We start from the raw sequence: 24,845 nt of genomic DNA, 5'->3' as shown, positions 1-24,845 counted from the left end.
ACGCGCGGAGCGGCGGGCGGGGATCCCGGCCCCGCGTGCGCGTGACGTCGCCGCGTCTCGCGCCGCTCCGGGCCGGCGGCGGCCCCGGTGAGTGCGGGGGGCAGCGGGGGCAGCGGGGGGAGCGGCCCGGCCCGGCCCGGCCCGGGCACCGCGTGTCCCCCTGCCGTTTGTCCCCCCGGCCGCGGCGGCTGGCAGGTGACCGCGGCCGGGCTGCGCGGCGGTCGGTCCCTGCTACCGGCGGGCGCTGCCTGGTACCGGCTCCGGGCTCGGTGGGTGGCGCGGGCGAAGCGAACGGGGCGCGGAGCGGCGGAGGATGCTCGGTGCGCAGTGCGGGGGGTGCGCGGTGCTGGGGATACCGGGCGGTGATGCGTGATCGGAACGGTGCTGGGTGCGCGGCGCTGCGGACACAGAGCGGTGCTGGGTGCTCGGTGTTCGCTGCACGGTGCTCAGAGTAGCGCTGGGTGCCCGGTACAGGATGCTCAGTGCTCAGTTCAGAGAGTGGTGCTGGGTGCAGGGTGCTCAGTGCAGTGCAGGGCGTGCTGAGGTGGCCACGGGGTGCTCAGTGCACAGAACACAGTGCAGGATGCACGGCAGGTGGGACAAGGCGCTCAGCGCAGGGTCCTCCTCGAACCTTTGTCCTCCCATTCTGCTCTTTGGCACACGGTCCAGCACCAAGCTGTGCCCCCATAACCTGAGCACTGCCATACACAGAGGCACCCATGGGCTGGGGCTGTCTGTCTGTCCATCTGTCCGGAGCTCAGCTGGGGTTGGGACTGCCCTTCTATACCAGGATGAGTGTGGTGGCCTGGGCAGGGTGGGTGCCCGGTGAGAGGCTGCACCTGCGGGTCTTGGGCAGCGTCAGCCTCTGCTGAGGCTCGAGAGGTGCTGGCAGCACTGAGGTCGGGGTGGCTGTAGGATGTGGGTCCCTTGTCAGGGGGTGCAGACGGGCTCCTGAGCGGCTGTGTTGGTACCTCGCAGCCCATGCAAAGCACTGGCACTCTCCTGGCAGTGCCCATCAGTTACTGTGCCCTTTGTGGCAGGGATGTGACATCCATGCTTTGTCCAGCTCAAGTTCCTTGGGACTCGTGGCTGGAGTTGCTGGCACCAGGGCCGGCAGCATGAGCTGGGCTGCCCTCCTGTGCAGGCAGGGGATGGTTTGCATCACAGAGGCCTTTGCTCTGTCCCTCTCTGTGTTTGTTTGCATGCTCGGGCTCTGTCCAAAAGTCATCTCAAAGCTTAAAACCCCTTCAGACGCCTCCCTGTGCCAGGCCCCGCTGGCTGCTTGGACTCTGTTTTGGGAGGCAAGGCCCCCCTTGGCACAGCTGTTCTGCTCCCTCCTGCTCAGGCACTGAGCAACGGTGAGTGGGGAGATCCAAATGATTGGTGCCAACAGGTTTCCAGATTTGCCGTGTGTTTTGTGGGAATGCTGCAGGGTGCTCGTGGGAAGCTGTCAAGTGCCAACGCGGACGCCTTCGAGCGGGGTTAGCCATCTCCTGCCAGTGGCAGCTGGTGCCCTGAGGCTGCTGCATGTGGCACCACAGGAGCAGCTGTGCTGCAGAGCCTGAGGGGGAGCCCAGGGTCTGTGCAGAGTCACACGAGGGAGGCAGCCTGGAATTTGGGGGACAGCAGCTGAACTGGGCAGTGTGAGAGTCCTCCCCAGCATCGCCCACAGCAGCTGGCACTGGGGGGCTTCACTGCAAGGGGATGTGGCAGGCTGAGGCCTGGGGTCTCTGCAGGACACTGGTGGGCCCACCAGCATGGGCAGGCTCATGCTACGGCCCTCCTCTGCCTGTAGGTTTTACAATCTGTATTAGTAATTTCTGTCGCTATTTTAAGGAGATTTTTCCAAAGGCAGTTTGCATTGCGGGTACACTGAGCCTTTGGGGATGTGTGGGATGGCAAGAGCGCTGTTAAAACGCGGGAACTGTCAAGAAGATTTTTGGAGAGAGAAAACAAACCCCCAGCAGGTGGTTTTATTTGGCACCGTGCAGATGCGCCTTGTGATGAATTTATGATGCCTTGAGGAACCCCAGCCTCATGCCTTGGCCGAGCACGTTTCCTTCCAGACTCCACAGGCAGCGGGCACACAGAACCCGGGAGAAGCTTGCCCTGGTATCGGCTGTCTGCTTTGGTTCACTCTGTTTTCCAAGCCCTGTCTGCCTCCACAATTCCTGCAGGAATTCTCTCAAAGATTTCCCCTCTCAAGGCAAACGATGCCTTTTTACCCCCTTTTCATCCCCAGTCCGTGCTGTGTCCGTGCTGTTTTGTCCCCAGTCTGTGCTGTGGTGCCTCACCGTGTGAGTGCAGGCAGGAGGGTGGCCCTGCCACAGGAGCCCCTTGTCCCCTCCCAGGGACATCAAACAAGAGCAGCAGCGGGCGTTGCTCAACGCGCAGCGCTCGGAAGTGAAGCAAGCGGCTGCTTCCCACAGCGCCTTCCCAGGCAGTGACCCCAGACTGAGACTGGGGGCTCTGAAGGGGCTGAAGCATGCAGGTGCTTCTCCACGGAGGAATGGCCACGGGCATGCTGGCTCTGGGGCCGCAGGCTGCTGTGCTGGGGCAGGGGAAGCTTTTCCAGCGCTCCAGGGAGGGAGCCTGTGGCGCGAGCAGCTGTTGCCAGCAGTGGCTGAGCTGCAAGGGGGGTGGGATAACAGCCATCCCCTCTCGGGCAGCTGTGCTCACAGCTGGCTGCAGGCCAGCACTCAGGGCATGGGCACAGGCCTTGGTGGCCCAGCGTTTGCAGATGCAAGTGGCAGCAGAGGAGGAGCGGGGCTCCTAGCTGGGCTCGTGCAGACAGGAAGGCGCTGGGATGCGCCGTGCAGGGTGGTTTGGCTGACGAGGCAGCAGCGGCGCAGGCTCGGAAGGACCCGGTTCCATTTCTTCCATCGGTGGTTTCACAAGGGCTTCACCCGTGCCAGGGCTTGGGAGTGGTCACTGCCCGTCCTCGCTGGGGCTGGGAGTGGGAGGCCACAAACACACGTTGCTGAAGTGGGTGCTGGTGCTTCCCAAAGTTTCTGGCTTTGCGGAGACGCCAAATGCTTGCCTTTATGGCATACATTGTGTCGAGCACAGCTGGGCATTGCTGGAGATCCTGGGGCTGGTCCGTGCTTGGGACTGTGCTCCTGAGGGAGCTGTGGGAAACAGGACAAAAACGAGCAGAGGAGCTGGGAAAGATGGGGAGCAGTGTCCCCTCTCCCCTTCCTGCCTGCAGGGTGAGCAGTGGCACTTCCATCCTTGCTGCCCTGCCCTGCCCTCACGCAGTGCCTCCAGGGCTGCTGCTGCTGCATGGGGAAATAAAACACTTTGATTTTGTTTCTTAAGCAAATTTGAGGTTTTGGGGTTTGTCTTGCAGAAACAATTTTTTATTTGCAGATCTTGATCTTTGTGCATGCAAGAATGGAGCTTGTTGAGACTTAGGGTTTGGTGCGTGGATTGAGAAAATATTTTTTGAAGATACTTGGTGTTTTTTCTAGCAGTTCCTCTGACTTCTCTTCCTCCCTGTTGTATGGCAGGTTCTGACCACCCACATTCCTGCAAGGGAATATTTGTGCAGTTTTGTGAGGGAAGAGCTGTGTTTGCATCAAGCATGGTGAGTGAACAGGGGGATGCAACCCTCGACTCCCCTTGCCCACTGCCCCTCTGCCATGGGGATCCCCAGGATATACTCTGGATGAGGGCTGAGATTTGGAGTGACTTGATCAGAGGCATAGACAAGAATCATAGAATCGTCACAGAATCATGGAATGGTTTGGGTTGAAAGGGATCTTAAACATCTTCTAGTTCCACTCCACTTCCATGGGCAGGGACACCTTCCGCTAGACCTGGTTGCTCAGAGCTCCATCCAGCCTGGCCTTGGATACTTCCAGGGATGGGGCAGCCACAGCTTCCCTGGGCAAAAGGAGCTGGGCAAAAGTTCAGTGCTTTCCCAGAGCCCCATCCTCCAGCAGGACAGTAGAGTCACTGGTCAGGGCACAAGGGGAACCAGCTTGGGAGTGTCACCATCAGTGGACCTGTGCTGGCTTTGCCTTTGTCCCCCTGAGACAGCAACTGCAAAGTAATTAAGAAAGGGTGATGCTCCGTGGGTTAATTAAAAGTCAGGAGCTCCCTCTGAAGTGCAGAGCTTGTGTCCCATTTCAGCACAAGCGTGTCTGACGTGCTGGAGCCTTGCTGCTGTGCAGGGACACAGTGCCAGGTGCTGGGGAGTAGGTAGGTGCCTCCATCCCTGTGTCCTGCCAGCAGCCTTCCCCTTGGGCATTCCATAATTAATCTGCCATTCTGAGCTGAAGGCCGTGTCCCTGCGAGGTTGGCAGGGTGAATGCTGAGGTTTCCATCTCCCGACGATAAAATGTTGTTGCCGTGCTTGGAACGAGGGATGGGTGGAGGGGACTTACTGTAAATTGGTGGGATTTTTATTGTTTGAGGAACATTGTACCATTGAGCAGGATAATAAAATGTTTTGCTAATCATAACAGCCTTGAGGCGATAAACCAACAGTCTGTTTGTGCTGTGAAATGTCTGTGGATTCTCTGCTGATGTGATTTAGGGCCTGTTGGAGCTGGCTGGCACACAGTGCCCCTATCCCTGCCTGGGCTCTTTGGGATGCAGGGCAAGGATGCTCAGCTGGAATGAATGGTGTGGCTCAGGGCTCTCACCTTGCAGGCTTTTCTGAGCCAGAAAGTGGTTGAAGCTGGCGCACGCTGCCTTAGTCCTTGGGGCAGAAGGTTCTGCTGGTTTATTTTTCTAGGTATTCAGCAGTGAGAATAAGTTCCCCTTTGCCTCCTGAGCCTGTTGGGTGCTAAGATGCAGCTGGAGCAGCCTCTGTGTGGTTTGGGTGCTGAGGTGGCTGCTTGAACACTCATCCCTGAACTCTTTTGACTGTTATTTTTCCCTGGGATGATGGCAGTGGTGCAAGTGTAAACCACAGGGCTGTCAGTGCTGTTTGGGGATTTTCCAAGGGACACAGAACTCCAAAGTGCTCCAGACCCCAGGTGTTTTTGTTGGGATTGGTTGTGTTTTCACTGGAATTGGCCTCTGTTCCAGTGGATGCCCTAGGTTCATGACCTGCGGTGCAGCTTCAGTTTTAGTCACCAAACCCATCCTGCTCTCAGTGGTGCTGCTCTTGCCACGTGGTGGCTGACAGCAGCTTCTTTTTTGTTGTGGGAGGTTTTTTTTTTGAGTGTTGCAGCTTAATTTTCATATCTTCTCTCCAAGGCTTAGGGCCATGGCACACCTGCAGCAGAGGTAGGTGCAGAGCCCCTGTCCCACCACAGGGGTGGGTGGGTTGGACTCTGTTCCCACTGTCCCGTGGGATCGATCCGGTCTGTGCAGTGCTGGGGTGGAGGAGCACGAGCTGGGGGTTGTGCAACAGGGCTGACGCTGCACTCAGTGACCACAGCCACCCCCGTGGTGCCTCTGTGTGCTCCTGGTGGAGACTGGGGCTGGCCCCATGCTCCATGTCCCATGCTCCATGCTCGCTGCATTCCAGTCCTGCTAAGAGAGATACCTGGGAAGTGTTTGGAAATGTGCTGTACGAGTTGCCAGCAGGAGCATGCAGGAGGAGCAGAGCTTCCATCAGCAGTGCCAGCGTTGGACTGAGCTCAGGTTGGGATGAAGCAGTGGCCCTCAGGCAAGCTGTGTTTATTTTTGTAAATGAACTGGAGACTATCAATTCAGTAATTAAATATTGCTGATTTGTAAAGATGTGAGCTGGATGTGTTGGGACATTTCTTGCTGACCAGGGTTTCTGCTGCTGTTCCGCCACAAGGGCGCCTGCAGATCCTCATCCTTTTATTAAGCACCAACAAATTGAGCTCAAATTTTCCAGGCCACACCTACGTCTTTTGGGGAGGCTACACTTAATGACAATCATTTCTGGGAATGGTTTAAAGAAAAATACAGCTTTTGATCATATGGGGCTTCTCTTAGAAACTGTTTCTGTGGTTGTTTGTAACACTTTAACAAATGGTGTTTCCTCACTGCTGAGGGTGCTGTGCTGGCACAGGGGCTGTTCCGGGGGTGGGTTTTACCCGTTCCCAGCGCAGGTGCCAAGGTCAGGGGCTTCCCTCAGGGGTTTTGGTCGGGGTTTCAGTCGGAGCTGTTGGAGCCCAGCTGGTGACGCCCTGCACAGCATCAGGAAGGAAGTCACAAACAAGTGCGTGTCTGTGTGTCTGTCCGTGTGTCTGTGCCTGGGCAGGAGCTGGAGCTGTTTCTGGAGCAGGGTGAGTCGGGTGGGCTGTTGGACCACCTCTGTCCCTGCACCTCAGCGCTCAGGGCACTGCAGAAGCACATCCAGGGATGCAGCTGCTGCTCCGTGGAGCTGCAGCCTGGTCTGGAGCTGGAATCCTGTAGTCCATGGAGGCCAGGCTGAGCAGGAAGCCTTGCAGGGAAGCGCCTGCACTGCAGATAAGCCCTTGTAGAGTTCCTGTTGGGTGGAGTTTCCCTCTTGTTTCTCCTTAGTGCTGAGGTGGAGGGGCCGGTGACACTCGATGTCAGGAGAGGAGACTGGAATAGCCATCAGCGTCATTACTGGAAATGTTCTCAGGAACACCCTGCGAGGCCAGGACCTGCTGTGCAGCCAGGGGGAGCTGACTAGGAATGTCCCAGCAGCAGTGACCCCATGATGGTCCCATGTCCATGCTGTGTTCCTGGGAGCAGAGTGACATCTGGTGATCTGCCAGGTCCTGGCCCCTCAGGGTGCTCTGCTGCAGTTCCATGTCCCATACTGTCCCCAGGATGCTCTGTGCTTGCAGGAGGGTTTCAGCCAAAGCTGCTGTGCTCCCTGGCATGGAGCAATCCTTGTGGGAAATCCAGTGTCCAGGGGTTTGGTTCCCAACCTGGAGGGATTTCCATGCTGTACAGGACTGGTGCTGCTGCCTTGGCAGGTGGTGAGGCTGGAGAGAGCTTTGTTCCTTGGGCTGGAGCCAGGAGGAACTGCCAGGCCTGCAGGTCCTCTGGGCTCTGTCTCCTTTCACTGTCACTGATTTGGGGGCTCTGGTCATAGTATGACATGTGCCTGATTTCAGCATTTCCAGCAGGCGAGTCTGGAGCTGCTTCCTCTGGTCAAGGCTGTTGTGCCGGTCGGTGTGTGCTGGAATTGTGCCCAGTTGGATTGTCATCCCCTGAGCTTTAGACATCCAGACTGCTCAGGTCCCCCTGAGGCCTCTCTCTTCCAGGAGGCTGCATTTCCTAAAAGAACAGCTGCCCTGCTGCTTCCCTCTGTGTGTCCTGGCTTGGCTGTGCTCTGTGAGCAGTGCTTGTATCTCAGGGCAGGTGTGCCAAGTCCACAGCTCCATCAGGAACACCTTTCCCTGGGGCTCACTGGAGGCTGTGGGGAGGAGGGGAAGGTGCTGAGGAGGAGAGCAGATGTGTGTGCTAAATAAACAAATCAACACTGTGGCTTCTCTTCCCCATCAGGTGTTTTGGTGGCCATGGGTTCAGCATGAAGCTCAACTAGCAGCACAATGACCGTACGGGGAAAAGGTAAGAGCAAGCAGCTGGATGTGTGGTTCCCCTGGGATGCTGGGTGGCTGCTGCACATCTGTCTGATGATGTTGCACGTCTGTCCACATCACCACTGTGCCCTGTTGAACCTGTGTTGCTTTCACAAGCTGGCACGACACAGTGTCAGCCTTGTTCATGCTCAAGTCCCATCAGCATGGGAATAGGGAAGACTTGGTGCCTGTAGGACCTCTTGTCACCCTGCTGTCACTTCCCCACTGGTTCCCATCCTACCCCATGCTCTGGGTGGCAGCCTTGCCCTGATGCTGGCCAGGGACAGAGCCCCTGGCATCCTGTCCTGCCATGTCCAAGCTGCACTCGGGGGCTTCAGTGCTAGATTGCTGCTGGCACTTTGCTTTCTGCTCCCATGTCACCATTCCCTGCCAGAGTAGCCTCTGGGAGCTCCCTAATTTCTGCTGGAGTGGGAAGCTCTCAGAGCCAGCTTGGGCATCTGAAAGGGTGTTGTCTCTGCACCTAATTATACCATGATTCCAGCACAGTGTCTGCTGGGGAGGAAATGACCCATCCATCTTCCCTCACAGACTAACGAGGCCCATAAATTTTAGGAAATTCTCAGTGGAGAATTGCACAAAAGAGCTGAGAACCAGCTGGGCCGTTTGCGGTTGCCCCGGCCCACGGCCAGACACGCTCTGGGTGTTGTTCAGCCCTCCCAGCACATTGGGGTGATCCCAGGGTGATCCCAATGGAGAGGTTTGTCCCATTCCAGCCCTCCCGGGGCCAGGGGCTGCTGTGCAGGGGCAGAGCCAGAGTCCAGAGCTCAGCACTGGGGAGAAGCCATGCTCCTGTGAGCACCTGCCTTTCCCACTCCCCACACAGAGTGGGAGCTTTCCATGCTGGTGGCGTTGGGTGGGAGCAGTGGGGGCTGTGTTCTTGCCTGCTGGACAGGCCGGGTAGTCCCCAGGGGCTCCCAGAATCCCAGGATCATTCAGGTTGGAAAAGCCCTCCCAGACCATCCAGCCTGAGTCCAACCTGTGCCCTGTCCCCACCTTGTCACTAGCTCAGAGCACTGAGTGCTGCATCCAGGCATTCCATGGACACCGCCAGGGATGGGGACGCCACCACCTCCCTGGGCAGCCCCTCCCAAGGCCTGACCTCTCTTTCCGTGGGGAAATTCCCCCTGATGTCCGACCTGAACCTCCCCTGGCACAGCAGGCAGCCCCATCGAACACAATATGAGAGTCTCTTGGTTCCCTCCGCAGCTCAGCTGGAGCTGCTGGAGCATCTCGTTGGGAACTGCTCCCTGTCAGCTGGTTCTGCTGGAGAACAGAGCACTTCTGTGCTCCAGCCTCCTTTCACGATGCAGCTTTTGCTGTTAATTAGCCTGTCTTGGTTTGCATTGCCCTAATTATTCCAGTTGGCCCTAAATCCTGCCTGCTCCTCTGCCATCCATTGAAATGGGTCTTGTGGCATTTGCAATTATTTTGGGGTGAACATTTGAATATATTTACATGACAGAAACAGATGAAGAGAGCAGGAAGGAGCAGCACTTGTCTTGTTAATGGCTCTGACTCTGCTTGGTGCTGCAAAAATGTCAGAGCTGTTGGGTGTCCCTCTGATCTACATCCCAACAAATCCACCCACTTTGTCTCACACCTGGGGATGCAGCTGAGGCTGTTTAGCTTCAGGTATGTTACCAAGCAGCTGGTCAGGGTGGACCAGGGAGTAAAGAGCCACAAAAATACTTTTGGTGATGATGTTGCTGTGCTTCTGGGATGGGGGAGGGCATCCCTGGGCTGGCAGAGAGGCACCACCTGGGCAGGGGTGGATAAAAGCCGGTGGGTGGATGGGAGCAGTCCAGGATGGTGAAGTAGGGGTGTCAGGGACTGGAAGGGGGGAGCAGAGCGGGTCCCTGAGTGCTTGGCAGGAGAAGCAGGAAAGCTGCCCAGCTCCAGGCTCTCTCCTGCCTGCTCCCTGCTCCGCATGGGCTGCTGCACAATGTGTTCCTTCGTGGAGGGGAGAAAATGCTTTTCTGGAGCAGCTCTTTGGCCTGTCAGCAAAACAGAATCCATGGACGGCCCGTTCCTTCCACTCCATTCAGCTCCTGCCCCAGCCACATAATCACAAAGAACTGGAAATCCCGGGGTGAGCCCAGGGGAGGATTGCAAAACCTGCACTCGCAACTGGGGCGGACGGGGGGGAGGGGGTGGGAAGCGGTGCCAGCATTCCCGGGAGTCCCTCCGGGCACGCAGCTGAGCTGGGCACTTGCAGAAACTGCAGCCTTCCTGCTGGATGTCCTGCTGAGCTGTGAAAAACCCCAAAAAGTCACGGTGCCAGATGAAGTTTCACGGATTTCTCCGTCAGGTCAGTTTTCAAGGCAGGGCAGGGTGGTGAACGCTGCGTGTGGCTGTTCACTCTCAGGTGGTTGAATTTCTCAGTGTTTCATTCTAACGGTTTCTTCTAACTCAGACCCTTAAAGCTGGCATGAGAGGCTTTTGTTTTTCTCTTATGTCAGCTTCCCCCTCCCCTGTGACCGCAGGGTTAAACTAAACAAAATGTAGGGAGGATGCAGGTGGCTGAGAGGTGAGCGGTGCTGGAGTGCTGACTTGGGTTTGGGAGGAAAAACCTCAGCTTGGGTCTGGGCTTCATCTGGGATGGAACAGGCTCTCTGTAAAGATTTTGTTTTAAGGAGTCCTTGAGTATACAGGGCCCCTCCTCTCCCAAACGTTCCTGGAGCTTTGCTCCAGCTGTAACCTGCGTTTCTGGGAGCACAAGCAGTGCAGAAATTCTCTCTTTGGGTGTGCACTGAGACAGACTTTAATTACCTGCTGGGTGTAGGGCACCAAGCCTGGGAGGTGCTGATAAGTGAAGGAGGTGCTGATAAGTGAAGGAGGTGATGAAATCTGGGATGGTGTCAGCATCCCATCAGAGCAGGGCCGGCCCCGCTGCTCTGACAGTACTGTTCTCTTGCAGATGCCCGTGGGGTTGGACACTTGCTAGCAGAGAGCTGAAGCCCCCAGCCTATGCCCAGGAGAGCAGAATGCGGGTCACCACGCGCAGGGTGCTGCTGCTGGTGGGCTCGGTGGCGGCCCTGATGGTGACCCTGCACCTCGGGCAGCAGGTCCTGGAGTGCCAGCAGGTCCTGAGCGAGAGGAGGCACAGGCTGATGAGGCCGGAGAATGAGGAGCTGGTGATGATGGACGCCAACCACGTAGAGTACCGGTACAGCAAGGACATGCCCCTGATCTTCATCGGCGGCGTCCCCCGCAGCGGCACCACGCTGATGAGGGCCATGCTGGACGCCCACCCCGAGGTGCGCTGCGGGGAGGAGACCCGCATCATCCCCCGCGTGCTGGCCATGCGCCAGGCCTGGTCCAAGTCCGGCCGCGAGAAGATGCGCCTGGACGAGGCGGGGGTGACGGACCAGGTGCTGGATGCGGCCATGCAGGCCTTCATCCTGGAAGTGATCGCCAAGCACGGCGAGCCCGCCAGGTACCTGTGCAACAAGGACCCCTTCACGCTCAAGTCCTCCGTGTACCTGTCCCGGCTGTTCCCCAACTCCAAGTTCCTGCTGATGGTGCGGGACGGGCGCGCCTCGGTGCACTCCATGATCACGCGCAAGGTGACGATCGCCGGCTTTGACCTGAACAGCTACCGGGACTGCCTGACCAAGTGGAACAAGGCCATCGAGGTGATGTATTCCCAGTGCCTGGAGATCGGCCGCGCCCGCTGCCTGCCCGTCTACTACGAGCAGCTGGTGCTGCACCCCGAGCAGTCCATGCACAACATCATGAGGTTCCTGGACATCTCCTGGAGCGACACGGTGCTGCACCACGAGGAGCTCATCGGGAAGCCCGGCGGGGTGTCCCTTTCCAAGTGAGTCTTGGCTCCTTCCTCAGCTTTTCGAGGAGTATTTTTCATTGCACAAAGCAGGCTAAAACTGGGGACGGAGCCGCGTTGCTGATGTTTGCGTGTGATTTTGGGGCAGGAGGGACAGCACATTGTACTGCAGTGGGGTTTGTGTTCCCGAGTAAGAGATGGCTTTAATGCTCCCAATCTGTTGTACTCCACAGAACAGCTTGACAAGCAAGGATTTCAGGAGCAGGTGACTGTCTAATCTCTCTTGACACTGCAGAAATTATTTCAGTCTCTAATTTGCAAAGAACTGCTTACTCTGAAACGTGAGCTCTTTAATGCCTCTTTCTCCACCGTCCTCAGATGCCTCTTTGGTGTGATTAGTTCTGCTGCTAATGATGATGAGCTATAGTTCTTGCCAGGTCTGGGGTTGGTATTGCAGAATAAAAGCAATACCTGCTCAGTGGAGGCACACCCAGCACTCTCTCCTGCCCTCTCTGTGTGCGGGGGGTGTTTGCCTTCTCCCACTTTCTTTTCCTCTTTTAATGCTGTTTCTTTTCTAAATGGAGGCTTAAGTCAGGCTTAGCAAAATTTAATCAGCTGTGTAAAGGAATTATCCAAGTCTTCGTATCAGTTTCTGGTGCCCCGGTGGTGAGGGCACAGGAGCCATGGGGGATGTGCAGCTGCTCCAGTTTTCCAGGATGCCCTGGGAGTGCAGCCAGCTCTGCTTCCCTTTTTGCTCAGAGTAAATTGGTCCAGGTTGCTTAGATCAGGTTTTGAATATTCATAGGGGTCATTGATCTATGCTACAGCCCACACATTGTTTTCCTCTGATAAGCAGAGGTGTCCTGGTGAAACCCCCTGTCCCAGTGCAGGATGGATCCCTCCTGTAGGGAAAGAGGGAGCAGCCTCAAGTTGTGCCAGAGGAGGTTTAGGTTGGATAAAAAGGAAAATTCCTTCCCTGAAAGAGTAATTAAGCATTGGAACAGAGCAGTGGTAGAGTCACCATCCCTGAAGGAATTTAAAAGCTGTGTGGATGTGGCAGCTGAGGACATGTGTCAGTGGTGGCCTTAGCAGTCTTGGGGGAATGGTTGGACTCACTCATCTTAGAGGGCTTTTCCAGCCTTAATGATTCCATGACTCTAAACAGGAGGACCCAGCAGGGTTGTGAGGGACAAAAGCTACCCCATCCAAGGAAGTGCCCAGCGCCAGGTGGGACAGGATTTGGAGCAGCCTGGGACAGTGGAAGGTGTCTGTGCCCATGGCAGGGAGTGGGATGGGATTTAAGATCCCATCCTGTGGTTCTGTGTGGAGATGGCAGCGAGCTGTGTGTGAGCCCAGCACATGCATGAAATCCAACCATTGTGTCTTTTGTTTTTGTCCTTTATTTTCCCCAGGATAGAGAGGTCAACAGACCAGGTGATCAAGCCGGTGAACATGGAGGCGTTATCCAAATGGATCGGGCACATCCCGGGGGATGTGCTGCAGGACATGGCCCACATCGCCCCCATGCTCGCCAGGCTCGGCTACGACCCCTACGCCAACCCCCCCAACTACGGCCACCCCGACCCCCTGGTTGTCAACAACACGCACAGGGTGAGTGGCACTGCCATGGAGGGGACAGGCCGGGGGCTCACAGAGCCCTCCGGAGCAAGGGAAGCTCCTGAACCGGATGGGGATGGAGCAGGGGGGAAACAGACTTACACAGGGAAAACAGAATCACAGAATTCCACAGTCATTCAGGTTGGGAAAGGCCTCCCAGGACCATTGAGTCCAATCTGTGCCTGATCTCCACCTTGTCACCAGCCCAGAGCACTGAGTGACACTTGGAACGTGTTCCTTGGACATCTCCAGGGATGGGGATTCCATCACCTCCCTGGGCAGCCCCTTCCAAAGCCTGACCACCCTTTCCATGAGGAAGTTCCTCCTGGTGTCCAGCCTGAGCCTCCCCTGGCACAGTGTGATGCAGTTTCCTCTCCTCCTGTCCCTGTACCCTGGGAGCAGAGCATGACCCACCGGCTGTCCCCTCCTGTCAGGGATTTGTGCAGAGCCACAGGGTCCCTCCTGAGCCTCCTTTTCCCCAGGCTGAGCCCCCTTCCCAGCTCCCTCAGCCCCTCCTGGGGCTCCAGACCCTTCCCCAGCTCTGTTCCCTTCTCTGGACACGCTCCAGCCCCTTCATATCTGTTTTAGAGAGAGGGGACCAGAGCAGGACAGAGCGCTCAAGGTGCAGCCTTTTCCCTGGGAAGGCTGGGAATGGCTGACAGCAGTGTGACAGCAGGGGTGATTCCACTTCCCCAGGGCTCACTCCAGGTTCTCCTTCCCACAGGTTTTAAAAGGGGATTATAAAACACCGGCCAATCTCAAAGGTCACCTGCAGGTAAGAGCTGGCCATACCCTGAGGGTCTGGGGGGTTTGGGGCACACCAGGGTACCTGGTCCCTGCTCCCTTCCCTGGGGAATGCTGGCTCAGAGCTGACCCTTCTCTTCTGGGGCTCTTCCAGGTGACTCAGAACACGTCATCTTCTCACTAAGAAAATTAATGATTTCCAGGTAAGACCCTGTTTACTTAATTTTGGGATTTGGGCAAATCCTGCGTTGCTCCAGGACCAGCACTTGGTTTGCGTGATTTCTGTGGATCTGCTGGGGTTCCAGTCACACTCCTGGTGCCAGGGATCCTTCACAGTCGCCTCAGATCTTCCCACACAATGCTGCTGTGTGGGGCCATTTGTAAGGAATTATTTTCCTGAGCTCTGGGAACAGGATTAAAGCTGCAAAATGAAATTCAGCCGCCTGGGAGGGTTATTGCAGCCCGTCCCTGCGGGCAGCAGGGACACATGGAATGTGTGGATGAGCTGAGCTGCTCCCCAGCTGCCTCCAAAGACGTGCCACGGACCTGAGGACGGGGATAGAAAACAAAGGAAAACATGATGGAAAGCAAAGCTGCTGCCTTGGGCTGCTGCTCCAGAGACAACTGTTGATGTGTTGGATGTTCTTCCTCCATGCTAAAGCATAAAATACCATTCTTGGTATTAAAATTAATGTTTTAAGAGCAAGTTTCTGTCTACAAGCAGATGGTTGGGCTAGAAGAAGATCAGAAGCACTGAGGGAAGATCAGGAATTGTGTGTCCCCTTGTCCTGGGATGAGAATTGGTTCCTTTCTGGCCATTTTTTGTGTCACAAGGGCTTTAAACCCTCAGTCAGGCATTGCTGTGCCAGTCTGAGGGGGTCCTGCTCCTGAGGGGGTCCTGCCCATGAGGAGATCCTGCCCATGAGGAGATCCTGCTTCTGAAGGGATCCAGCCCCTGAGGGGATCCAGCTCCCAAGGGGATCCTGCCCATGAGGGGATCCTGCCCATGAGGGGGTCCTGCCCATGAGGGGGTCCTGCCCATGAGGGGGTCCTCTTCCTGAGGGGATCCTGCCCATGAAGAGATCCTGCTTCTGAAGGGATCTTCTTCCTGAGGGGATCCTGCTTCTGAAGGGATCCTGCTCCCGAGGGGGTCCTGCTCATGAGGGGGTCCTGCCCATGAAGAGATCCTGCTTCTGAAGGGATCTTCTTCCTGAGGGGATCCTGCTTCTGAAGGGATCCTGCTCCCAAGGGGGTCCTGCTCATGAGGGGGTCCTGCCCATGAGGAGATCCTGCTTCTGAAGGGATCTTCTTCCTGAGGGGATCCTGCTTCTGAAGGGATCCTGCTCCCGAGGGGGTCCTGCCCATGAGGGGATCCTGCCCCCAAGGGGATCCTGCCCATAAGGGGATCCTCTTCCTGAGGGGATCCTGCCCATGAAGAGATCCTGCTCCTGAGGGGATCCTCTTCCTGAGGGGATCCTGCTCCTGAGGGAATCCTGCTCCTGAGGGGATCCTGCCCCTGAGGTTCTGTGTTTTGTCTCTTCCAGAACGCTGCCAATGGCCTGTTGTTGCCCGAGAAGGAAGAGTGTGCCGTGGGCCCGTGGAAATCTGTTCTCCAAGCATATTGCTTGCTCCTACTGTTGCCAAATGACTGCGCTCCAGGAATGTATTTGCATTTATTTGCAAAGGCCAAACGTGCTCCACGGCGGGAGTGTCCCCGGCCTGTCCCAGCGCTCCGTGGGGAACGCAGCTGTGGAAACCCTGGCTCGGGGGGACGGGAGGAGATTCCCCGTGCCGTGGCTGGAGGACTCCGTACATGGCGTTTGTGTCTCGTGATCCTGTTCCCCGCAGCCGGTGTGGGGAACAGACCTCCCATCCCTGCTGTTCCGTACTCCTGGGATCGGGAAGAGCCACCCTGGTCCTGCTGTTTCCAATTCCCAGGGCCAGGAACAGCCCCCTGGCCCTGCAGAGCCTTTGTGGTGCGTGTGCCCTCCCCCCCCACCGCCTCCCTGACCCTGCAGAGGCTATTGCAGAGTTAATATATGCCCCCCCCCAACTCCACTCGGTGTCGAACACCATTAAAGTGTTGATTTGATATTTAATATTTTAATTATTAATCGCGCGGGCTCCTCCCCCTCTACCCCGCCGGGCCGCAGGGCGGCGCTACCTGCGCGGCCGCTCCGCTCCTGGCGACTCTATGGTTCGGGGGCGGGGCCGCGCGCTGCTGGGAGCGGACCGGAAGTGAATGGGGCGCATCCGGTGTGGAGGCGCGACCGGGGCCGGTGCTGGGGTCCCTGAGCGGGCCGGGGATCCCGGGTCAGGAGTTCCTGAGGGGGTCGGGGATCCCTGGTCAGGAGTTCCTGAGGGGGTCGGGGATCCCGGGTCAGGAGTTCCTGAGCAGGCCGGGGATCCCGGGTCAGGAGTTCCTGAGCGGGCCGGGGATCCCTGGTCAGGCGTTCCTGAGGGGGTCGGGGATCCCTGGTCAGGAGTTCCTGAGGGGGTCGGGGATCCCGGGTCAGGAGTTCCTGAGCAGGCCGGGGATCCCGGGTCAGGAGTTCCTGAGAGGGCTGGGGGTCCCTGAGCGGGCCGGGACATCCCGGCGCTGCCACGATGTCGATGTCGCACCTGTACGGCACGGACGGAGACGATGGCGTGGAGATGGAGAGCTTCGAGGTGTCGGACTGGGACCTGCAGAACGAATTCAACCCGCACCGGCAGCGACACCGCCAGACCAAGGAGGAGGCGACCTACGGCGTGTGGGCCGAGCGCGACTCGGACGAGGAGCGGCCCAGCTTCGGCGGGAAGCGGTAGGGCCGGGCTGGGAGCCCAGGAGCTGGCCCGGCCGCGGAGCTCCCCCGTTCCCTGGAGCTGCACCCCGTCCCCTGCGTCTTTCCCGGCTGTGGACACCCACCCGAGCAGCCCATCCCGGGCCGGGCTGCCCTCGGGACCCTCTCACCTGTAGAGATTTTCCCTGTGCTCGCTCCCTGCAGCGCGGGGAGGAGGATGGGGATTGCCTGGCAAAAGCAGGGTTAAGCAGCTCGACAGCCTTTAATATCCCATTTTTGGGGGGTGTAAGGCACAGCAGCCCCCGGGCTCCTGCAGGAATGAGCAGAACTCCCTCTCGTTTTGCAGCTCCAGGGATTACTCGGCCCCCGTGAGCTTTGTGAGTGCTGGGCTGAGGAAGGCGGCGGCCGAGGAGCTCTCGGATGAGGACTCGGATGACGACGAGAAGCCTGTGAAGCAGGAGGAGGTTCCCAAGGAGTTTGTGCCCAAGAAGTTAAAAACAGTGAGTTCTCCAGGAAATTTACTGTTCTCTGTTTTAGGTTTTCGAAACTCAGGCTGTGGTCGAGGGTACTGAGACTGTAATAGAGCACTAAAAAAGGGAGGAATAATTAAACCAGAGACCCAAATGTGTCAGTAAGGGAGGTGTTTGCTTAGGATTTTGTATCATTGATAAAAATCAGGATAATAAATCATTGGTCAATGATAATAAATCAGTGATAATAAATCATTGATATAATAACTGTGTGTCCTTGGGGATCAGTCCTTTCATTTTTTTCAATATTCCCTTTGGTCCATGGAGGTTTGAAAAAGAGAATTCCTGTGGTTTCCTGCCTTTCAGAGACTTTATTTTTCTACTTTCACAGAATTAACAAATCCAAGCATGTTATAGATTAAAACTCAAATTCTTCAGTTAAAACCAGAAGGAATCGGGAATCAGCTTCAGCTAAATCTGGTTGTGGTACCTGAGAGCTGTCAGGTTGTCAGACAGAGTTTTTTCGGGGTTTTCCTTTCCCATCTGAGGAATTTCAGGAATCTCCACAGGTGCTTCATGGATGCACAAGCAAGGTTCCAGTATGGGGACAGAAGAATCAATTCTGGGAAGAACCTTCTGAGGGGAGTTTTGCACACTTTGGTTATTTGAAGCCTCAGGGCTGCAGGTTTTTGTGTGTTTGTTTTTGACAGGGTGGAAATTTCAAGCCCAGCCAGAAAGGCTTCGTAGGGGGCTCCAAGTCCTTTGTGGATTTTGGCAGCTGGGAGAGACACACTAAAGGAATTGGGCAGAAGCTTCTCCAGAAGATGGGATATGTCCCTGGAAGGGGTCTGGGGAAGAATGCTCAAGGTACTGTCAGTGTGTTTGGTGGTTTATTATTATTACCTGGGGGTTCTGGGGAGAGGTTGGATTCTTTCAAGAGCTGCCAGCTGGCTTAAACTTCCTTCTTGTTTTCCTGCCAGTGATCCGGGCCCTGTGGTGAGAGTCAGGGGTGTTCAAACTGACCTGTGGTCGTTTGCTCCTCTGGGTATTTTACAAGAGAAAAAGAGCAAGAAAAAAGGCATTAAATTCCAAAGGGGGTCATCCCATGGAAAAGGAGATGCTGTTTTAATGTGGCAGAATAAAAAGGCAGTGAATTGTGGTTGGGAGTAAGGCTGTGCTTTGGCAGTTTGGTGTGTGCTGGGATGAAGTGATTTCATAGGGAATTGGAGGTTTGGAAGCACTACAGTGCTGGAGGCAGTGCCAGGGAGGGTGTTGGTACTAATCTGGTAACTCATAGGGAAAGCCTGGCTGTTCAGCTCTCTCCCAGCACACAAACTGCTCCTGCTGACCCCATTCCCATCCTGCCAGGAATCATCAATCCCATCGAGGCCAAGCAGAGGAAAGGCAAAGGTGCTGTGGGCGCTTACGGCTCCGAGAGGACCCCGCAGTCCTTGCAGGACTTCCCTGTGGTGGACTCGGAAGAGGAAACTGAAGAGGTATTTCTGGGGCTCTTGCTGTTTCCCTGCTGTGCTGTATGTACAAAATTCAGTTTTCTTGATTTCTGTGTCAGAGCAAACTGTTTGGGCTCATTGTAGAAAAGCCAAACACAGAGCACATTGATTTTGTTTAGGCAAATCTTCCTTGTCACTGTAACATTCTTTGTTGTTTCTGGCTCACTTTATTTCAGTAGCTTTGCTAGAATCCCTCCTTTGAAGAGTCCTCCACATAAATAGTCTTTGTCTTTTGTTTAAATAAAAAAAAAGACCAGGAACATCCTGTTCATTTAATCCATTGGGTGGGTGACTGGCCCACAGCATCCGAGCTGGTTTGGCATGAGCTTTTCCACTTCCAAGTTATTTCCTGTACAAATTCCTCATTGATCTGTTGGTTATTTTCCTGTAAAAATGAGGCAGAATTGGGGTGTGACAAAGAGCAGCTACCACAACTCTGCTGTTTTTGTCCAGGAATTTCAGAAGGAGCTCAGCCAGTGGCGGAAGGACCCGAATGGAGGCAAGAAAAAGCCCAAGTACAGCTACAAGACAGTGGAAGAGCTGAAAGCCAAGGGCAGGGTCAGCAAGCAGCTTACAGCCCCTCAGAAGGAGCTGTCCCAGGTCAAGGTGAGGTTGATAAGCCAAGAGGTGACCCCTGAGGAACAGTGTGGGCTCTTTGGTGTCACCAGCACATTTTAGGCACCAGTAACCTCAGTAAAGCCAGTCCTAGGAACTGTCTGTGCAGCCTCATGGAACTCATCCCTGAGCCATGTAATAGCTCTGTGTCACCTGGACGTGGTGACAAGTTCAATTAAATGTGAGTGTGTGCAGGGGGTTAATTGCAATCTTAAGTTTAATTGTTTCATATTTGTCATAATCAGCCCTCACCCACTTCTGAAAGCACAGTTGTCCTTTTTGGGATTGTTTGATCTTCTACCTCAAAGGGACAGTAAGGGATTTGTCTGGTGTGCATACAATAAAATTATGAATCTGAAATTACAGTGAATTTATACAATTATAAAAGTTCTAAGTGCAGTAACTAATGGCAAGATCACTGCTTGTAGAATCATTCAGTGAAACTGGGATGAGATGAGGAGATTCTTCTTCTGGCTCTGATTCCAGATTGTCTCTTACTTGTAGTAACTCCTGTGTCTGATTGTGGAGGCAATCCCCTTGTTCAAATACAGTGTATGTTAGCAGCCTCCTGGAGTAATTAAGGTCCTTGGAAATCTCCAGATTTCAGTTTGGAGCCAAGGATTTTCTCCTTTTTTGAAGCTGAGAGTTTTTTGTTAGAGAATTTGTTTTGTGTGCTGGCAGGTGATCGACATGACGGGCCGGGAGCAGAAGGTTTATTACAGCTACAGCCAGATCAGCCACAAGCACAACATCCCAGATGACAGCCCCCAGCAGCCCCTGGGCAAGGACTCCAAGCCCCAGGGCTTTGCCCTGCCCGAGCTGGAGCACAACCTGCAGCTGCTCATCGACATCACAGAGCAGGAGATCATCCAGAGCGACCGGCAGCTGCAGTACGAGAGGGACATGGTGGTCAACCTGAGCCACGAGATCCAGAAGATGGCTGAGGTGCTGTCCCACGAGGAGAAGGCCATCAGCAACCTCAGCAAGGTGCTGGACATGGTGGAGGAGTGTGAGAGGCGGATGCAGCCGGGCTGTGAGAACCCTCTGACCCTGGATGAGTGTGCAAAGATCTTTGAGACCCTGCAGGACAAGTACTATGAGGAGTACAGGATGTCAGACAGGGTGGACCTGGCAGTGGCCATAGTTTATCCTCTCATGAAGGAATACTTCAAGAACTGGGATCCCCTCAAGGTGTGTGCTGGTTTGAGTTATCTGCAGTTCTCGCTTGATGGCTCCAGGAATCTTTTTTACCTTGTCCCAAGTGTCCTGGTCTAGTGGGAGGTGTCCCTGTCCATGGCCAGGGGTGGAATAGATGAGCTTTAAGGTCCCTACAAACTAGTCTGGGATTCTGGGATTCTAAATTCCTGATCAGTCTGGAGAAAAAGAAAAGAGACAAAATGAAACTCTCTACTGTCTCCACTCTCAGACATTTGCTGGGTAAAAATTTAGGAGTTTGTAAGGTTAAAACCAATCTCTTCTATGAGTGTTGGGATGAAAAATGTGGTGAAAAAAAATCTGTAGCTGTTGTTTTTAGCAAAAGCAGGAGAGGTTTGTCTGTCAAGTATCAGAGATGCACAGTCTGTTCTCAGTGCCATTTAGGCTGGGATAGAGTCTGGATCTCTCTGTACACCTGGAAAAAGTTCAGACTGTCCTCTTCTCTCCCTGGAGGTGTATTAATACTGTAAGGTGGGATTTTTCTCTGGCAGGACTTTACTGAAATTTATTTAAGAAACTATGGATGTGGCACTCAGTGCTCTGGGCTGGTGACAACGTAGGGAGGGGTCACAGGATGGGCTCAAAATAGTCTGGGAGTTCTTTTCCAACTCCAATGATTGTGGGATTCTGGAATTAAGACTGCAAGCTCCTGGCTTGCCCTGAGAGGAGGTGAGAAGGCTGGCTGTGCTCAGCACACCCTCAGCCTGCTCTGTGCAGATCCCAGCTGGAATTAATGGGAAAGGATATGGACCATTTGTGCCCTGTCATTCCCAGGACTGTACATATGGCACAGAGATCATAGCCAAGTGGAAGAGCCTTCTGGAAAACGATCAGCTGTTATCCCACAGTGGGCAGGACCTGTCAACAGATGCTTTCCACAGGTAAAGAACAAATTATCTGTACTTTGTTCAGCATCTTCCTGTGCTGCTTCCTCAGGGATGGAAAAGAGCAGACACAAGGCAGCTTTTCCTCAGGATTCCCTTGCTGGGCCTGTTAAAATGCAGTTTGCAGCTACAGAAGACAAGCAGCTTTAGCTAACAACTCCCATTTGGTTTATTTAGGCCCAGGTTGTAGCTTTGAGCTTCACTTTGATTTATTTGGGGTTTCTTCCCAGACTGATGTGGGAGATCTGGATGCCATATGTCAGGAACATCGTGGCACGGTGGCAGCCGAGGAACTGTGGATCCATGGTGGATTTTTTGGATAGCTGGGTGAACGTTGTTCCCGTGTGGATACTGGATAACATCCTGGATCAGCTCATCTTTCCCAAGCTTCAGAAGGAGGTGAGAGAAGAGGGCTGGGGAGAACAAAGCCATGCTCTGAACCAGTGTTTGTATTCCAGCTGGAGCTCCCAAACACCAACATGCGGCCTTTGCTGATGGTTTGAGGAGTCGGGGGTTGCATCAGAGCTCTTTGTGCTTCAAAAAAACTTGCTGCTGGTGGCTGGATTTAGTTAATCTTTCCTGTTGTGCCCCAAGGTGGAGAGCTGGAATCCTCTGACGGACACGGTGCCGATCCACTCGTGGATCCACCCCTGGCTGCCGCTGATGCAGGCGCGCCTGGAGCCGCTGTACTCGCCCATCCGCAACAAGCTGGCCAACGCCCTGCAGAAGTGGCACCCCAGTGACTCCTCTGCCAAGCTCATCCTTCAGCCCTGGAAGGATGTCTTCACTCCTGGCTCCTGGGAGGCTTTCATGGTCAAGAACATCGTGCCTAAACTCGGTGAGATAATTGGCAGTGGCACCTTCCCCCTGACAGGAAGGATCCTTGCTAATGTGGGTGCCAGTGTTACATCAGAGATTGTTAGACCAAGCTTGCCTCTGATTTTCTGCTACCAGTCCTGTGCAGAGGCAGAAAGATTAAAAAAAATACAAGGAATTACTCTGGTTATTCTCTAGGTTTTCTGTCTTTTTTTTTTTTTTTTTTTTATAAATCATCCATCTCCAGCTGGTAGGAATATCTGAGAGCTGTCAGGTAGGACCAGGCTATAAGATGTCTCTCTGTTACTCTTGAATTCTTGGTCTGTTCTAATGTTTCACCATGTGTTTTGTAATGCAAAGAGGCTCAAAAGTTAAAAAATAGTCAAGTGGTTTTAGTTCTCAGTTCTGGCAGCAAATTGTAATCACTGGAAGTGGAAATGCACCATTTTGTGGCAGGATCAGCTAAAGATCCCCACTATCCTTTAGGATAACAAAAAGGTGCTGCTCAAGTTCTGTGCATTGATGGTGAAAGAGGTCAGGGCACTGATAAAACTGAGTGAGGCTCTTTTCTAACTGTTCTCTCCCAGGAATGTGTCTGAATGAGCTCATCATCAACCCTCACCAGCAGCACATGGATGCTTTTTACTGGGTGATTGACTGGGAGGGGATGATTTCTGTCTCCAGCCTCGTTGGGCTGCTGGAGAAACACTTCTTCCCAAAGTGGCTGCAGGTGAGATGCTGAGGAAAGAGTTTTGATTAACTGGGAAGTGTTTTAGTGATTCCTGTCCAGGAATTGCTGTCCTGGTGCTGAGCTGGGCTGGTTCCCACTCAGAGCTCAGTAGTCATTGGAACAATTCCTTTTACTGACAGTAATAAACCAAGTGGTAAATTATGCCTGGGGAGATTCAGGTTGGACACTAGGATGAATTTCCTCATGGAAAGAAAGGGTGGTCAGGCACTGGAAGGGGCTGCCCAGGGAGGTGATGGAATTCCCATCCCTGGAGATGTCTAAGGAATGTCTGGATGTGGCACTCAGTGCTCTGGGCTGGTTGATAAGGGGGTGATTGTTCACACATTGGACTCAATACTCTTGGAGTCTTTTCCATGTTAAATGACTCTGGGATTCTGTGGCAGAGAGGCCTGTCCTGCACAAACATCCCTGTCCTGCCTTTGACGTGTCCCTTGCTCTGCAGGTGCTCTGCTCTTGGCTCAGTAACAGCCCCAACTACGAAGAGATCACCAAGTGGTACCTGGGCTGGAAGTCCATGTTCTCAGACCAGGTGCTGGCACATCCCTCCATCAAAGACAAGTTCAATGAAGCCCTTGACATCATGAACCGGGCCGTGTCCTCCAGTGTGGGTAGGTGGCTCGTGGGGGTGGCTCTGCTGCTCTGGGCTGGCAGCACTGGGAGGCTGACTGGGGCATGGCCCTGCTGGCAGCATGGCAGGAACTCCCATGGGCAGTGAAAGTCAGTGGGCTCTGCCTTGCTCTGTCCTTAAAGAACACCTCTGAGGTGCTGCTCAGTAGTTCTGGACTGCACTGAAGCAGAAACAGATTTTTAGTGGCTTCCTGAGCTGTTGAACAACTGATGCTCTTCCAGCCTTGCCCTGTCAGTCACACATCCTTTAGGGCCTGACTTCTAAAGCTGTCATTATTGGGTATTTTTTTCTTTATGGTGAGGTACCAGTTCTTTTCCTTATCTTTACAAAGAGCAGTTCCTTCCCACATGATTTCCTTATCAAAGAGCAGTTCCCTCCCACATGATTCTCCCGACTAGCTAAAAGCTGAGAGCTGGGAATTCACTGGGAGTTACATTGTATAAAACAGAAGGGCGTGCCTGAGGGAGAAGTACCTGAAATCTGCCCTCTTTCCAAAACTGAGAACTCAATTTCTGAGCCCAAACTTGAGCACCACACTCCAATTCATGTCCTGGATGGAGCTGCTTCCCTCTGGGAGCAGCTCAGGACCGTGTTCTCCCCATTCTCTCCCCCAGGTGGGTACATGCAGCCGGGCGCCCGGGAGAACATCGCGTACCTGACGCACACGGAGCGGCGCAAGGACTTCCAGTACGAGGCCATGCAGGAGCGGCGCGAGGCCGAGAACATGGCCCAGCGCGGCATCGGCGCCGCCGCCGGCTCCGTGCCCATGAACTTCAAGGACCTCATCCAGACCAAGGCCGAGGAGCACAACATCGTCTTCATGCCCGTCATCGGGAAGCGGCACGAGGGCAAGCAGCTCTACACCTTCGGCAGGATCGTCATCTACATCGACAGGGGCGTGGTGTTTGTGCAAGGGGAGAAGACCTGGGTGCCCACCTCGCTGCAGAGCCTCATCGACATGGCCAAGTGAGGCCTCTGTGCAAGGAGAGACCACCTGGGTGCCCACCTCGCTGCAGAGCCTCACAGACATGGCCAAGTGAGGCCCTGCTGAGAACTAAGTCACCAGCCAGGAACAGCCTCTGGGTAACCCTTAGAATAAAGTTCCAGGTTTGTAAATAATGACGCTGGAGCTGGATGCCAGGATGGTTTTATTGGAAGAGCTGTCCAGGCAGTGGCCAGAGGATGGAGGGCCAGACTTCTCGACCCAGGAAGCCAGGCTAAGGGAGAACAAGCAGTGCTGACACTTGTAATTGCCACCTGGGACAGAGGCTTACCAGCAGGTTAGGAGGCATCACATTCTCTGCTCCAACAGCTCAGTGAGGGCTGGCCTAGCTGAGTCCCCTGAGTAGTGGCAGATGTCACAGCTTGTGCTGGCAGTGAGTTACTGTCCCCACAACATCCCTCACACAGTGGGCTCCTCTTTGCTGCATGCAGCCAGGACCTGTCCCAACTCTCTCTGCTGTGGGACTGCAGTGGTTAAGAGCAGAGGTGAAGGAAGGAACCCTAAGGCTTTTTTTCC

At 54.7% G+C, this 24,845-nt stretch overlaps 2 protein-coding genes across 9 annotated transcripts; both read left to right on the top strand.

Annotated features, from left to right (window-relative positions):
• Position 1: 1 nt before the first annotated feature.
• Positions 2-15,747, top strand: TPST2 (tyrosylprotein sulfotransferase 2). 8 transcript variants are annotated; one of them, XM_068208678.1, is made up of 9 exons: positions 1,189-1,358; positions 3,510-3,586; positions 7,411-7,476; positions 9,724-9,816; positions 10,426-11,328; positions 12,705-12,903; positions 13,634-13,684; positions 13,808-13,856; positions 15,198-15,747. In XM_068208678.1, the coding sequence occupies exons 5-8, from the start codon at positions 10,493-10,495 to the stop codon at positions 13,835-13,837; spliced, it is 1,116 nt and encodes a 371-aa protein (XP_068064779.1). In that variant the 5' UTR covers positions 1,189-1,358; positions 3,510-3,586; positions 7,411-7,476; positions 9,724-9,816; positions 10,426-10,492; the 3' UTR covers positions 13,838-13,856; positions 15,198-15,747. The 8 variants fall into 8 exon arrangements, with proteins under 8 accessions (XP_068064781.1, XP_068064777.1, XP_068064778.1 ...); XM_068208676.1 differs by lacking the exons at positions 1,189-1,358; positions 9,724-9,816 and adding an exon at positions 15-87; XM_068208677.1 differs by lacking the exons at positions 1,189-1,358; positions 9,724-9,816 and adding an exon at positions 290-320.
• Positions 15,748-16,147: 400 nt separating this feature from the next.
• On the top strand, positions 16,148-24,448 carry TFIP11 (tuftelin interacting protein 11). Its single transcript, XM_068208663.1, has 12 exons — positions 16,148-16,457; positions 16,783-16,936; positions 17,617-17,773; positions 18,275-18,402; positions 18,871-19,023; positions 19,714-20,223; positions 21,022-21,128; positions 21,362-21,530; positions 21,726-21,969; positions 22,535-22,677; positions 23,141-23,306; positions 23,941-24,448. The coding sequence occupies exons 1-12, from the start codon at positions 16,261-16,263 to the stop codon at positions 24,294-24,296; spliced, it is 2,484 nt and encodes an 827-aa protein (XP_068064764.1). The 5' UTR covers positions 16,148-16,260; the 3' UTR covers positions 24,297-24,448.
• Positions 24,449-24,845: the final 397 nt, after the last annotated feature.

The sequence above is a fragment of the Anomalospiza imberbis genome, chromosome 18, assembly GCF_031753505.1.
Source record: "Anomalospiza imberbis isolate Cuckoo-Finch-1a 21T00152 chromosome 18, ASM3175350v1, whole genome shotgun sequence".
Taxonomy (NCBI): Eukaryota; Metazoa; Chordata; class Aves; order Passeriformes; family Viduidae; genus Anomalospiza; species Anomalospiza imberbis.
This window is presented reverse-complemented; position numbering and strand designations above follow the sequence as displayed.